At 35.0% G+C, this 16,492-nt stretch overlaps 1 protein-coding gene across 18 annotated transcripts in view; it reads right to left on the bottom strand.

Annotated features, from left to right (window-relative positions):
* The window catches only part of LOC106667903 (histone deacetylase 4), a 237,662-nt gene that overhangs the window by 5,573 nt on the left and 215,597 nt on the right, over nucleotides 1-16,492 (bottom strand). For 14 of the 18 annotated variants that reach the window (XM_014396183.2, XM_014396201.2, XM_014396192.2 and 11 more), the window contains 5 exons: nucleotides 10,964-11,050; nucleotides 10,739-10,846; nucleotides 4,122-4,259; nucleotides 3,968-4,053; nucleotides 110-219 (listed from right to left, as the gene is read on the bottom strand). In XM_014396183.2, coding sequence (XP_014251669.1) covers nucleotides 110-219; nucleotides 3,968-4,053; nucleotides 4,122-4,259; nucleotides 10,739-10,846; nucleotides 10,964-11,050 — 529 coding nt within the window. The remainder of the gene's footprint in view (nucleotides 1-109; nucleotides 220-3,967; nucleotides 4,054-4,121; nucleotides 4,260-10,738; nucleotides 10,847-10,963; nucleotides 11,051-16,492) is intronic. The other 4 variants (XM_014396229.2, XM_024226580.1, XM_014396166.2 and 1 more) reach the window with 3 other exon arrangements.

The following is a 16,492-nucleotide window of genomic DNA, read 5'->3' as shown; positions in this document are numbered from 1 at the left end:
TAATTTTTTATAATTTTTCTTTTCATAAATATTTCGTTTGGTTTGAGAGCTGATTAATTGAAAAACTACAAACCAAGCTAGGTACAAAATTTAGACTTTGAAAACCTACCAGTTTTTCTGAGCGGGTATTCATCTTCGTACTTTGCAAGGAGAGGGTTGATCCTGTAGTGACCGCTGGTTGTTGCACCGTCAGCGCCTGGATTTTGTTGTAGGACAGTCCTATAAAATAAATTCAATCGAATTAAATTGTACAAAAAAAAGTTATTTTAAGCCAAACGATTTTAAAAATCCTTCAAAATTGAAAAATGATCAATATTCTTTTTTCTTAAATTTTGTATCAGTTAGTTTCATTTATCAAAAAAAAAAAAAAAAATTACTTTACAAAAATTATTTAAGCAAGCCACACATACTAATAAAAGGTTTAGACTCCATGCAGAGAGCACTTTTAGGTCCCATGTTCCATGATTTGGGGGTCTTCAATTGGATATTTTTGATTATTTATCAATACATTACTAAAGCATATTTAAATATTGATCATTGGTAATTCACAATGGTTTTGATTTGATTCTATATACTTCATAAAATTAACCCATAATAACAGAAGAACAGATGGGCTAGAAAAACTAAAATTGTAATATGTAACAACTCTCCCAGTTGACAAAAATTGTAACTATTGACAGTAAATTGAATATTGATCATTTCCAAGTAGCCGATTATCATTATTGGCCTGGTATAACGGTTTGATGAAAAACACCGATAACAGGCGGGCAAGAAACGAGATAGTTTAGAAAAACTACTGCATAGAGTTTATGAGCTGCGTTCTATTCAGTGCTGAATAAATTAATTAAGGTTTTGGTTGAGATAAAAAAATGAAAACTCAAAAGGTGGGGTTGAGATGGGAAGTTAGTGTCCGACTGGATCGAAGTCACGATAGCTCAAGTGGTAGAGCTGTGGTGTATCTAGCCGAAGGTCGTGGGTTCGAATCCCGCTCGTGACACTGACTTTTTTTATCTCAACCAAAACCTTAATTAATTGAAAAGAATTTATTTGGTCAAGCGAAACATGAAACCTAATAAAAATAATAATTAAATTCAACTGGTGTAAAATAAAACCTGAAATTTTCCAAATGTTAAAAACCTAATAAGTATTTATATAACAAACAAAAAGTAATATGGATCTACTCTTTGGTATTTTATTGAATAAAATCTACCACCTGTACAAAAACGCACAATCGAAAATTACAACTACTGATAGTAAATTATTGAAAATTAATCCATCTCCATGCGACAAATTCGATTTCGGCCTTGCCCCTAACCTAAATAGCGAAAAGTTTAGTTCTGAAGGGTTGTTTGTTAAAATTTCGAAGGTTGAACGTAAGAGACCAGAAGAGCTCAAGGAAAAATATTCTAATTGCAAAAGTTGGAAATAAAGGATTGCCCAGAAAGTGATAATTTGCGAGACCGACTCCACAATCATGGGCCCTTGGGTATGCATGATATTTAGGATCTGTTTAAGTATTTTGCGAAATGACGGCGTTTTAAAATTAGACAGGCCGACAATCCAATTAGGATGCTATTTCAAGTCGACTATTTGTTGCTTAACGTCCCGAAATACTATTTTTCAAAAAAAAAAGAAAAGCCCAATTTAAAAAAACAGATCTTTTGTTTATAAAAAAAAATTCCTCGAACAGTATAGATATAATGTTAATCCACATGACCCCCTGGTCTAATAATAATGCCGGCTGGACAGAAATACATAGGGTAGAGAACGAGTTTAAATTTAGTCGGTCCCTCAGTTTAGTTTGAAAATATTCACAAGTGGGTTAGATATAAATACATATCGCCGGTGAAGAATGAGGCGTCAAAAAGGTTCCAGACCACTTCCCCAATGAACGAAAAGCCCGATGGACCTGCCGTAGTTGTTTTTGGTATAAGAAAACTAGGAAATCGCCCGAAACGATTACATTCGGCTAATAGCACTTAACTCGACTGTGAGATCATCCTGAGATGGCTGTTTACCAATGGGAAACAGGGCTAATTCTTAAAAACCCAAAAGCGAACACCTACGGCGAATAGATGGAATTTTGTAAGCGTCGGTAATATGCTAATAAGAAAAAAATTAATTGAACTTCATAGTGTATTATTTCAAGTATGCTTGAGAGTCATGGATTTAAATTCGTTTAATGTACTAAAACTAACTCTGAAACATAATTTTGTCTTTTTTAATGTAAGAGGTTGATTAATGATAATGAGGCAAAATTAGAAGCAAAACATGCATGTACATAAATAGTTTTAAGGAAATAGACGAAGCCAATAGCGATTTTAGCCAGTTTGCACATTCGCTGTCACTCATCTCACTCTCTCACTCACTCACTCACTCTCTCTCTCTCTCTCTCTCTCTCACTTTTGACCCTCTCCCTCACTCTAACCCCCATTTTCACTCAATCATTATCTATCTCAATCACTTTCTCCATGTATCTATCCATTACCGATCGACTATCTCCATCTTTGTTTCTCTCTCTCTCTCTCTCTCCATCTATCTATCTCACTCTCTCTCTATCTCTAAGGCGATCTCACACTCTGTTTTTAGCGCTCTCTCTCTTTCTCTCTCTCTCTCTCTCTCTCTCTCTCTCTCACTTTTGACCCTCCCCCTCACTCTAACCCCCATTTTCACTCACTCATTATCTATCTCAATCACTTTCTCCATGTATCTATCCGTTACCGATCGACTATCTCAATCTTTGTTTCTCTCTCTCACTCTCTCTCTCTCTCTCTCTCTCCATCTATCTATCTCACTCTCTCTCTATCTCTAAGGCTATCTTTTATCTCACACTCTGTTTTTAGCGCTCTCTCTCTTTTTCTCTTTTATCTTTCACTTACTCTCAAAACACTCGCTCTATCACTTCTCTTTCACTTCCTCATACTCTCTCTCTCTCTCCCTCCCTCCCTCCCTCTCCCTTCTATCACTTCTCTTTCACTTCCTCATACGCTCTCTCTCATCTTTCACTTACTCTCAAAACACTCGCTCTATCACTTCTCTTTCACTTCCTCATACTCTCTCTCCCTCCATCCCTCCTTCTCTCTCCCCCCTCACCACCCCTCTCTCTCACACTCCCTCTCTCTCTCTCTGTCAATGGTGTAAACGATGTGTATGAATTGTTGTTACTTTTCAAGAGTCTTTTAATTTCTAATGCGTCATGTTTGTACATTACCAAGTTTTCATGTATGTTCAGTTTTCGTCCTTTTTGTACGCCGTGTTGTAAAAACAGCTTATCTGTATTTTTGAGGGTTTGTGATGTTTTCTTTGAGTTGAAGTGCAGCGTAGTTTTATTTTCCGACATTATCTGTTTAAACTATCTTATTTTCTTAGCACCTGTATTTTAGTTGAGCCCTGTCTGCCGATTTCTCCGCATTCGCCAGTTTAATATATATTGTGGGCTGTCTATCGTAATATTTTTAACCAGATAACTCAGTAGTTTTTATTTTGTATACAAGGTTCGTATGTACATATACATAAGATATTTAGGGAAAGATGCAAACACAGACACACAAAGGAATTCAAACGGCACCCCTTATTTTTATCTTATAATTGTGTTATAAAAAGGCTTCCGCCTTCCCTGCTGTACAGAAATAAGCATTTCTATTCTGATTTGAACAACTCATGCTTCGTTAGGCGATGTAAATATTGGTTCAGAGAGGATCGCTTAGAAAAAGAGAATCATTTATAAACTGGAGCTTTTTTCAAATAAACGGACCCGCGTTCTATTTCTGGGACGCCTTTGAAAATATCAAAAAGTAAAAGAGGAATAAACGAGGATAAGAATACCAGCCGGCGGTTCGGCCAAGTATTGTTTTAGAAATAGATGTGGAGACAAGCTGTTAGATATATACCGCCGTTTGGGTAATGCAGCAATTAAGACTTTAAGTGTTTAAATTTAGACCGTTTAGATATTTAAAAATGGACTCACCAATTTCTGTACTGTTGGGTCGTTGAAGGCTGTGGGTTTGCAGCCGCTGCTGCAGCCTCTCGTTGCTTCTTGTTCAGGAGGAATCCCTTGATAAAGAAAAATTAGATTTGTCACAAAAAATCCTTATATTGGAAAAAAAAAATCCAATGTTTACCTGCAATTTTAACTTGACTTCAGAGGAGGCGACTGCGCTTTGTTCGTGCTTGCCCTTTTTCTTGAGGCTTTCCAGCCTTTCCTTTTCCCTTTCTCGTTCCTGTTCCTCAGCGACTTTCTTCTTCTCCCAAAGCTCCTGCTTAATACACGCTAGATTAGAACGGTCGCCGTTACAGCTTCCAGTCGGTGTATTGGCCATCACCCGGGGAAAGACACTCGCGGACTGGAGCCAGGGGTATCAATTAAAACCGCGTCTCTCTCTCTCTTTTTAATCATTCTTTTTTTGTTTTATTTTCAGTATCAGTTGAAAAGGAAGTACCTAATTTACGGCTAAACGGTGTCGTCTTTGTTCGTGAGGCAACAGGCTCTTAAAATAGCACCGTACCTCCCCTGTTACCACAATTCATCAAACCCGTTGCAAAAATAGAATAAGAATTCAAAAACCTTCAATTTCTGACGTGTTTTGATGTAAAAACGGCCAAAATCATTTTTCACCCTCTGAGAATGGTGCTTTCCGCATGGTTTTTTGTCTTGGGTCATTATTTTTTTCAAAATCAAGTTCCTAAGGTTACGACTATCGGTTCCAAGCAATTAAACCATTTAAAAACAAATATCTTCGTAAATAGTGCCTATATTATTAATACAGTCCAACAGAATTGATATTAACCTGAAACGTTCGGACGTTTTTGAAATGGACAAATTTTGGAAGGAATTGTCGATCGCTACAAATATAATTTTGAATTAATAATTATTCGTCTCTATTTGTTTTTAATCCGTAAGAAGTGTAAAAATTCAGTTTTGAATGCTGGAATACAGGCCTAAAACCCGAAGAGAGGTTCATCAACTCTTAAACTATCTCAAATTTTAATCAAGATCAATTTTAAAATAAGTTCAACAGACAGCAATCCAATTATCAATTTCGTTTCAAAAGGAAAAAAAAACAATATAAACGGCTTGTGGTTTTTGTTTTTAATGGTACGTGGTTCTATATATAGAACAATCGCTGAACAACTTTGTTTACCGACCGTGGAAATATACAAAACTAAAATTAGAAGAGATTGAGATTAGAGAAAAAACGAAAAAGCTATTTTTCCACTAGGGAAAAATATTACATCCATGAATTTACACAGTGGTAAAAACAAGTCTTTTATATATTCAAGTGAATCGTAATGAAAAATATCATTCAATCATGATATATTTTTTATAAATAGAAACAAAATAGGATTTAAAAGGAGATAATAATTTCTCGGAGTTTAAGACGTATAAGAGTTTATCCTAAATCGAATAGGTTTCGTGGTCCGATTGACCAAATAAATTATTTTCAATTAATTAATCTTTTAAGTAAGGTATTGGTTGAGATAAAAAAGACAGTGTCACGAGCGGGATTCGAACCCGCGACATTCGGCTAAATACGCCGCTACTCTACCACGAGCTATCGTGATTCGATCCACACGGACACCAACTTCCCATCTCAACCCCACCATTTAAATTTTCCCTCCTTTTTGCCATTTTTTTTGATATGGGAAGTTGGTGTTCGAGTGGATCGAAGTCACGATAGCTCACTCAAGTGGTAGAGCAGCGGCGTATTTAGCCGAAGGTCGTGGGTTCGAATCCCGCTCGTGACATTGACTTTTTTATCTCAACCAACATCTTACTTAAAGATTACTTAATTGAAAAGAATTTATTTGGTCAATCGGACCACGAAACCTAATCGATTTAATAAGCAAAATGCAATGTACTTCACTAATGTTCTCCGTAGCCATTTCATTTGTCGTCGAGAATCAAATATATTACACGACATTTGAAAAATGGCAAAAAGGAAGGAAAATTCGAAAGGTGAGTTGAGATGGGAAATTGGTGTCCAAATGGATCGAAGTCAAGATAGCTCAAGTGGTAGGGTAGCGGCGTATCAAGCCGAAGGTCGTGGGTTCGAATCCCGCTCGTGACATTGACTTTTTTATCTCAACCAATACCTTACTTAAAAGATTAATTAATTGAAAAAGTTTATACTAAAGTTCAAAATTACTTAAAGTTTATACTAAAGTTCAAGTTACTCTGACAAATAAATCCTGACAGTTTCCCTTTTAAGTATTAAAGTAATTTCTGTCGTACCGAAGGGTTTAACGTCCGACTAATTAATCGTTGGGTGTCGGGAACCAGCGGTTTTATTATGATCAATTAAAATGTTATGTCAATTAATGTCTTATGCCTGGATTCGAACCCAGAACCACTCGGGGGCAACCTAACCATTCTACCACAGCAGTCTCCGCCTTTTAAATAATGAACTATTAAAAGATTCAACGCGATTGTTATCAAACGTATCAGCTCATCGTTGAAAGATATTTTTAGGCTGTAAAAAATAAAGATAAGATTTAAATATGAAAAACAATTGAATATGCGATAATTGTCTAAGCACAAAAAACCGCTTATTTTTACAATAAAATTTGATTTTTTTCCCCTTTGAGGATATCATATCAAAAAACGTGGTTGATCTACAAAAGCTATTTAAAAAAATTCACGGAAATTAATTTCATTCTGACTCGATCACCGTAGATTAAAGCAGCCTTACCGCTTCATTAAGATGACAACAGACGTTGCGAAATCAGATGAGAATACTGGTATAAATAAGAGAAGGAATCCAAGGGTGAAGGCAGGAACAACGCAATTTTCATAATTGTTCATTTCAAATGCGATCCTTGGATAACAAAGGATTGTTGTAGAGTCGCAATTATCCGTATCTTGGTTTCTTAAAGCCTTTTGTCAAAGATAAGTCGAATATTGTTGATAGGTTTTTTATTTCAAGACGGGATACGTTTTTTGAACGAGTACACTTTGAGAATGATAAATTGTCACTTGGAGACCGTATACGACCTCAGGTTTTTAATGTCAATTTTATATCATAAAATTCGTCCAATTGGTCGGAATTTATGTTGTTAAATTAACAATCTAAGATAGGCACATGTTACTGTTACTGAGGTTAGACAATTGCCAAAAGTCAGTCCAGTACTGCATCAGTTAAGCATTAGAATTACTTTATCGTACGAACTTTACCTGGACTAAGACTTAAGTAAACCAGGATATTGTTTAAAAGTCCGTTTATTCTCGCCCGTTGTTCATAAAAAAATTCATTACTGAATTTCTGGTAAAAACATTTAAACAGGGAAAAAAAGTTTACATTTCAGAAATGTTTAAGGTCTGCATAGTTTCACTATTAACCCATAAAAATATCGGATGTGATAAAGCAGGACAAGCTACGATTTTAGGAATTTTCAGCCTCAGTTTGCTTAATAACACTGTTTACCCATAAAAATATCTGAAGAAGCAAGAAAAGCAGAAATCGTATTGTATCTGTGATGAGACGGAACACCACCCAACTAATAAGAATTTACATCAGGGTCCGCTTAGTAACGCTCGTTACGACGAAAAATATCAAAGGGATTGAAAAAGCTAAACTCATACTTATCTGATGATGACAGGCCTTCCACAAAGCCAAGATTTCTGGAATTTTCAATTGGGGTCCGCTTAATTTCGTTGGTTAACACAAAAAAATAAATAAATAAATCAGAGGGAACGAAAAACTGAAAATCGTACTGTATCTGTCGTGAAACTGGTAAAATTTCAGGACTTTTCTGTCATGGTCCGCTTAATTTTGTGTGATGATGACAGGCCTTCCACAAAGCCAAGATTTCTGGAATTTTCAATTGGGGTCCGCTTAATTTCGTTGGTTAACACAAAAAAATAAATAAATAAATCAGAGGGAACGAAAAACTGAAAATCGTACTGTATCTGTCGTGAAACTGGTAAAATTTCAGGACTTTTCTGTCATGGTCCGCTTAATTTTGTGGTTTACCCTTAAAAATACCTGATGGGTAGAAAAAACTTTATTATTGTTATCTCAGGGAGCAGTTGGTGTCTGCTTAACTTCGCTGTTTACCAATAAAATAGATGGGTTGAAACTATGACTTCAGGAATTTTTAATTGAGGTACGCTTAGAGTTGATTTTAATCCATAAAAATATCTGAATGAGGAAAAAACTGTACTTATATATAGATTTGTGACCGGACCCACAGCTTATATTTCGTAAATTTACAGCTGGGGTCCGCTCAATTTCGCTGTTTAAACATAAAAAAGATTGATGGGTAGAAACAGCTGTACAGATGTTTTATCTGGTGAAAAAAGATGGCTGATGGGTTGAAACTATGACTTCAGGAATTTTTAATTGAGGTACGCTTAGAGTCGATTTTAATCCATAAAAATATCTGAAGGAAGAAAAAGCTGTACTTATATTTATTTGTGACAGGTCCTACGCTAATCTTTCGTAAATTTACAGTTGGGGGTCCGCTTAATTTCGCTGTTTAAACATAAAAAAAATTGATGGGTAGAAACAGCTGTACAGGTGTTTTATCTGGTGATGAAAAAAGACATCGTAAAAATAATATTTCAGGGATTCTCAGCCAAAGTTAGCAACACTGTTTACCCATAAAAATACCAGTGGGATCGAAAAAGCTGACTCATACGGAGGCAGGGCATCACACAGATAAGACGTCAGGAAATTTCATTCAGGGTCCGTTTAGTTTCGTTGTTTCTAAATAAATATATCTGAAGTTTCATATAAACTTATAGTTTAATAGTTCAAAATTCTGAGGTCAAAACAAAAACGATAAATTGTGCTGTTTGCCCAATGTTCCAGGTCGTAATAAAATGCTTTCATTATTGGCAGTAAATTTATTTTCGCTGGATGAACACCCCGAAAAATACTAATACATACTAATTGATTGGGTGATATGGGATGGCAAAAATATAAAATTTCATGTACAAAATATATCAGTTCAAGTCTTCCATCAGTAAAAATTCGCCTGTACTTCAAAATTTCCCGAAATTCTCGTTAGTTTCCCATTGTACGTTTAAATTTTTGTGGTTCAAGGAGGGTGACATTTAATAACAATCTAATTTTACTGATCCTGGATGATGCAAACCTGGTATAAATCTCCTGGTTTTTCAAGTTAACAAATTCTAAAACAGTTCTCCAGCTGAAATAAACGTCTTTATTGATTTCGGGCGTCATCTAGCCTAGCACTGCTCGAATCGTCAGTTTGTTTTCTGTTTACTCTCGCTTGTATCCCATCAAATAATTAATAAAATCGCGGATTAGAGAACGAGTTTTCATTGGTAATTTCAACATGGAATTTTACATATTTTTGCAGGTTGTCAATTATCAAGAGTTTACTGTCTTAAAAAATGGCCGTCATCAAGTAAATATTAAAACAGTCGAGGAATTTTTAAAGACATCATTACTAAATAAAGGGGGACCGCGGTAGCCGAGTGGTTAGCATGAGACTCTCACGCCGCAGTTGTGGGTTCGATTCCCACCGTCGCCTCTGGCCCTTTTTTCCCGATAACCCCCAATTTGAACACACAAGAATTCGTACTATGGCTAATATGCAAGATCATAAGGCCAATAAAAAAAAATTAAAAAAAAAAAATTACTAAATAAGGTTGTCCCAGTTGGGACTATACATTTTTAAATATTGTATAGGTTTTTCATGTCTATGTTGAAATTTCTATTAAAAATAGGTTAAATATTAAATTTAATAATATTATATTATCTATTTTGCTTTATACGATAATTTTAAATGTATTAGCGATACTATTGCGGTAAAGTTTGGATAAATGGGAAGGTGTATTGGCTGTACTGTGTAAAATAACCATATGGAAGTTATATTTCTGATATAGAATGGACGGGCTTTGATCACGTTCACTTTTAATTTGTAATTTATTCTTGATATCGTAGGTTTCAATTTGTGACTAGATGTTCATATAATTTTATTATTATTTTTTTTAAATGTTAATAATAGTTTCAATTGATTATTCTTTTTATGTAAGGTTTTGGTTAAGATGAAAAAGTTAGTGTCACGAGCGGGATTCGAACCCACGACCTTCGGCTCAATACGCCGCTGTTCTAACCACTTGAGCCATCGTGACTTCTCAAATGGTTAGAACAGCGACCTATTCGGCCCGAAGGTCGTGGATTCGAATCCCGCTCGTGATACTAACTTTTTCATCTCATCCAAGACGTTGCATAAAAAGAATAATTAATTGAAATAATTAATATGTTCAATTAGACCATTAAACATAAACTGGATAAATAACTGTTTAAATTAAAAAAAAAAAATAAAAAAACATTTGTAACTATGTCGGGTTCGAATGCAGGGCAGCTGGATTCGAACTCGGGACCTTTTCCGTTCGATGAGCGCCGTGTCAACGCCTAACACCGACGCCCCAACAACTGTTTTAAAGTCCTGTTGTAGAGAGGGGTGGATATGTTTCTTGAGTGCTCATCGAAAGTGTTTTCTTTCGATATGACTTGAAAACACAGAAACAAACTTAACTGATTGTGTTTCAAATTTATTTTTCCCGGCTTTCAAATGTTCGTCAATATATACTCCCGGAACTTTGACTCTGAGTACTCTAAGCAAATAGCTCACCAATGTGTTCGAGATTAGATTCTTTAACGACAAATTTTACTATAATCCACAAAAGACTAAAATTACACCTCTGACGCGCAGTGACAATTTTTTAAATAAATTAATTAAACAATAGAGCATTTTAAATGCTTACCTGTAAATGAACTCTCATCTGCTGTTCATGCTGTTCGGCCAGCTGTTGCTGCTGAGCCTGAAAGTGCTGAAGTAGGATCTGCTGCTGAATCTGGTGACGCTGTTTCAGCTGTAACAAAACAGAAACGTTTATTAACATCGCTCCGTCGACTTTTTTGCTAGAAATTAAGCCTCAGTCGATTTTTTTCTCGAGAAAACAACTTTGTTTTCGGCTTGCATTCCTCACCAGGTCTCTCTGCCGGTTAAGTCTTTCCAAAGGGTCCGCTCGGTTGATCGGCCGACCTGGAAGATCCAACTTCAGAGGAGGCGCGACCTTAACAATTTTCAAATTTTGTATTAAAACAAATCATGAGGCCTTGATCAGCTCAAACGGTATTCAAAGAATCAGAAGTTGTCTTTTGATATGTGCCTGAAGGTCCCGAGCGTTCGGTTTCCTGACATAATCGCACAAAAGCGTAAAAAAATTAGTTTTATTATAAATGATCACACCTGACCAATATCGTACATTATCATCTAATCAACAATTCCAATTCTTTTATGAACACACTATGAGATATATACCATTAAACAGCCTTTGTAATGCTATTAAAATTTACTCCTCAACAAAATAAAGAGATGCTGGCAGAAAACTAAAACACTAATTTCCCATGTCATACATAATCATCATACATAAATAAATCACAAAAAAAATAGACATTTGACTATCCTTGCGGCGATACAAAACGGTTTTAGTGTTCATTAGCACGGACGTGACAACGCGGACCTGCTGGATTTTAATTAATGTTTTCCGTCAAACAAAAAACCTCCAAGATTATTTGAAATTTTCCGTCAGAAAGGAAGTTTTTCTGGGCCAATTTTAATTTAAAGGGTTAATTATTAAATAATTATGTAAATCCGGGTTCCCATGTTTTTTAAATGTTTAAATAAAACATTAATTTTAATTATGATGGAATTATTCAAAACGAAATAGGTTAATTAATGAATAATTAAAATTATAATATAGCTTGTCGATCGATCGATTCTCTCATTTACATATATTTCAGGCGATGACATCCTGCTAAAAAATTTACGACTTCGGATATTTTACATTTTTTAAAATAATATCAGCTTAGTTTGGAATAAAAAAATTAAAATTTTGGCTAATTTGGAGGTCGTAATTCGCACCTTTCTAGGCAAAGTACAACTATTTTCGCCGGAACACTAAAGAACTATTAATCTATTTTTTTTTAATTTTCTTTCTAACCTAAATATTGTCCAGGTATTAAACCTTGTATATGATGATGTTCAATGTGTGTAAAACTTACGAATTTAATAATTAATTATTAATATTATAACGTACTATAACCAAGCCTACGTCACTAACGAACTATTTCACTTTTTTTACAACCTTATTTTATTCGCTTTAATTTTTTTCCAATATCAGAATTTCGTAAATTATTGCCCCATTTAGATTGAAAATAAAAAGAACTGTAGAAATTTTGGGATTTGCCCGTTTTTCAACCTCTATATTCATGACTAAAGTTGCTGTATTCAAAATAAAATGGTTATCCACTAAATAGCAACCATTGAATTTATATTATTGTAATGTTAACTATACAAACATATTTTCAATTAATTAAGGCTTTGGTTGAGATAAAAAAGTCAGTAGCACGAGCGGGATTCGAACCCACGACCTTCGGCTAAATACGCCGCTACTGTACAACTTGAGCTATCGTGACTTCGATCCACTCGGACACTAACTTCGCATCTCAACCCCACCTTTTGAATTTTCCCTCTTTTTTGCCATTTTTCATCTCAACCAGAGCCTTAATTAATTGAAAATAATTTATTTGGTCTATCGGACCACGAAACATAATAGATATACGAGCATAATTGAGTATGTAGGAAAAGTTGCAATGTGAAAAGAGAACTCCAAATTCAACGATTTTTGATGTGCCACCAACGAAAAATTCGACATTTTCGAGATAGTTTTCGATTTGTTAATTCACCATATATAAATGCGGAAATAATTAATTATGAAATAAATTGGCCTTGATGGCCAATAACCGATAAAAATTATATTAACTAAAAAGTTAAAAATTTGGACTTTTACATTAAATTATTTGTGCGGTGTTTAGTGACTGTTAGTTAATGATTATTTGTTAAATAATCGTTAAATCTATTTTTCCTCAACAATAAAAGTGGCAAATGATTTAAGAAAAAAAAATGCAAACGCCAAATATATATTTTAAAATTTTACAAATAAATTTTCCAAAAATTTTAAATTTTCTTTTCAAACTTAAAATTACGTAAAACGCAACATTCACAAATGATTAAAACTTTTGAATTTGAAAACGTTTTAAATACAGTGCTTTATTTTTTACTTGACTGCTTTTATTTGTTACACACGATAGTGTTTTTAATTTTTTTTTGACGATTTTCGTATTTAATGCCTCCGCCGCAAACTAAAAAGTAAAACCTGGCCAAAATTACATAAACGCAATAAATGAGAATCCTGAAAAATTGGACTTTTATATTTATAATTATAATGGCATTATTCGAAATAAAATAGTTACTACTGGATAATAACCATTTAACTTATATTATTGTAATGTTAATTATACAAACTTAATTGAATACGTACGGAAAAGGTGAAATGTGAAAGAAAACTCCAAATTCAACTATTTTTGATGTGCCACCAACGAAAAATTCGACATTTTCGAGACATAGATTTGATTGTTCACCATATAAATGCGTAAATAATTAATTATGAAACATGTTATTTCATCGATTTCGGCCTTGATGGCCAATAAACGATAAAAATGATATTAACTGAAAACTTAAAAATTGGGATTTTGACGTTAAATAAATAATTTAAACAGTATTTTCTAAATACTGTTTTCTTGATTTATTTAGTTTTTAATTTTAACGATCCTAATGGATGTTTTTATATTTAACGCCTATATGATTATAAAACCAATTTTATGTTGGGTTCGAATCCCGCTCGTGAAACTAACTTTTTCATTTCAACGAAGACCTTACATAAAGATTTATGTTGGAGTTTGCAGTTTTTTTTGGTAATATAAGAAGGTAGAAAGGTTAAATTTAATAATTATTACTACGTTGATATTAAACGTGTAATCGCTTATTCCTGGATATTTCCCAACATAATTACACTTTAGCTGTGATCTATAAAAATTCTGTTTTTGCATAAGGCGTCCTTTGCGAAAAACAACATGACTCATCAATTTCCATTCCTTTATCCGGCGCACATACCTGCGGTCTAATTCGATATCTAAAACGGTCACGCATATGAGCGAAAGGGCGCGTTTTTTTCCCCGCACATTTACCTCAAATGTTTTACAACCGTAAATCAGCCAATTTGCAGCCCAAGAAGGCCGGCGGTTCTATTTTCGCATAAGTCTTTAAAACGTTTGCTTTCTCAATTGGGTAATTTTCCGCAGTTCGACTTTTACGACGTTCCTCGACCAATTTCGAAGACAGGGAAAAACAAGGCTGTTTTCCTGAATGATCACATTCTAGGTATTTACCTTTTGTCTTTTAGAAGTTTTGAAAAACCGTGTTGTTTCCATTATAATGAAAATAAATATTTAAGTTTTGACATTGAATTAGGTCATTCATTAGAAGCCGTAAATACACTGACAGGCAAAAATTCCACCCACTTGTAATAAAACTTGATTTGTATGTATTTTTATATATTAATCAAAGTTTCAAGTATTTTAACGTTTGATAATTGAGTCTTTGTCCAAAACAGTAAAAAAAAAGTAAATGCTAAGGAAAATGAAAAAAAGACGGACAGATAAAAGTTTTTAAAATTTTGTTTGAGATTTTTAATTAACATTTCAATATTGGGTATTTCCTCCTCTTGCCTTAATTACATCTCCAAGACGCCTCGGCATACTTTCTACCAGTCTGGAAATGTCTCTTTCCTGGAGGTTAGACATTCTTCACGAAAAGTCCTTTCAAGATTGTGGAGTGAATGAATGAATGAAAAAGTACTTTATTAGATAAACAAAAGAGAGTAAAAAAAATTGTACATAATCAAAAAGCACATTTCGGCAATGGTTATCAACCGTCTGCCGGAGTCGGACTATACATTTTTAATAAACAAGGAACATATTTCTTCTTAAGGAATAAACAAAAGAGAGAGAAAAAACTATATAAATAAACTAAAATAACAACATATCTATTTATGCACATATAAATAAATAACCAGGGTGTCTCTGATATATACAGTAAACATTTAATAGTTGAAATAAAAAACAAGCGTTTTCCTGTAGTTCCAGGCTTCCATCGCAAACTTTACCAGATTTAAAGACTCGGGGTTATTTAATAAAGAGATTAGGTGCTCTCTCGTCAACGTGGGCAAGCCTATATGCCGTGCTCGGAACTCAGCTAAAACTGGGCATTCTGCTAGAAAATGAAAACAGTCTTCTCGAGCCTGCCTGTTGCAGAGAGAGCACCTATCGGAACTATTGACTCTTGTGGGGTTATAATTGAGGTACAGTAACTCGCACCTAATTTTGAAAAACCAGCGAGCTAGCGGAATGGACGGAATTTTAGAATCTTGCGCTATGTTCAAGAAAGGTTGACTGATATTAAGGTCCTTATAGAGCAAAAATCTAGAGGAATTCTGAGCATGGAGGAGACATTTCACTGTGTGAGAAGTGCGGATATTGTTAATTAATTTTGAATGTAAAAGTGGCCACTCTTTGAGATTGTCCAGGGAAAAATTGCCATTCAGCTGAAATTGTTGAGCCATTCCAGGAAGAAAACCATGATATTTTGGATCTTATGATTTCCAGCGCTGTATTCTTAGGAAGGCGGTAGTTAGGAAGGTTTAGGACCCTGTAGACATAGGAAGTATGTAATTGTAATGTAAATTGAAACAAAAGTTCAACGGAGGTTTCGAGGTAGATCATGTAGTTAGGCGTGAAAGATTGTGGAGTGTGTCAGGCAGTGATGGTCGCGCTCTTATTCATCCTTTGAGGTTATCCCATAAATGTTCTATGGGGTTCGAGTCTGGTGGACGGGCTGGCCAGGCTAAGACCCTGATATTATGCTGTTGAAGGTACGTTTGTACTAAGCGAGACATGTGGACATGTGCATTAGAATAGGATTGTCGCTGATTTCATCGACGATAGGCAACCCATTATGTTCCAAAATTTCAACCACATAGCGAGTGGTCGATAAAGACAACAACCAACGCTGTGCAACTTTCCATAGACCCACACCATCACTGAGCTACGTTGAAAAGGATGGCTCTGGGAAAAATAACAAGCTTCGTACCTTTCATTTCACCTTCTCCACACTCATTCACGCCAATCTGGGGGCGTAGAAAAAATCTACACACTTCTGTAAAAAGTCCGTGCAACTCTGGGTGTTCTGGTAAATTCTGGGGTGAAAAGCCATCAGTTCATACTGATTTAACGTTCTTGGAGCAGTGCCTTCAGCAATTTGGACACCTCGAACTTTCTGGAGCTGAAGAATCGCTTGAACAACAGCAAGTTGCCGGATTCGTAAATTTCTCAAACTCCAAAAACGATCATCCTGTGGTTGGGTTACTCTAGGGCCCTAGAACCGGGCATTCTAGGACCCAGTTTCTCGAAAACGTCAAACGGCGTCTCGCATACTTTCATAGGGATCTCCGATGGAACGTCCATCATCAATCACTTCCTATATAATTCCTAATCCTATGCGCGGTTAGGAGCGCAAGTTCCTCAGCACTAAGTGGCATTTTTAAGTTTAAAAATTG

This window comes from Cimex lectularius, unplaced genomic scaffold, assembly GCF_000648675.2.
Source record: "Cimex lectularius strain Harlan isolate CLEC.00 unplaced genomic scaffold, Clec_2.1 scaffold85, whole genome shotgun sequence".
NCBI classification, from domain to species: domain Eukaryota; kingdom Metazoa; phylum Arthropoda; class Insecta; order Hemiptera; family Cimicidae; genus Cimex; species Cimex lectularius.
This window is presented reverse-complemented; position numbering and strand designations above follow the sequence as displayed.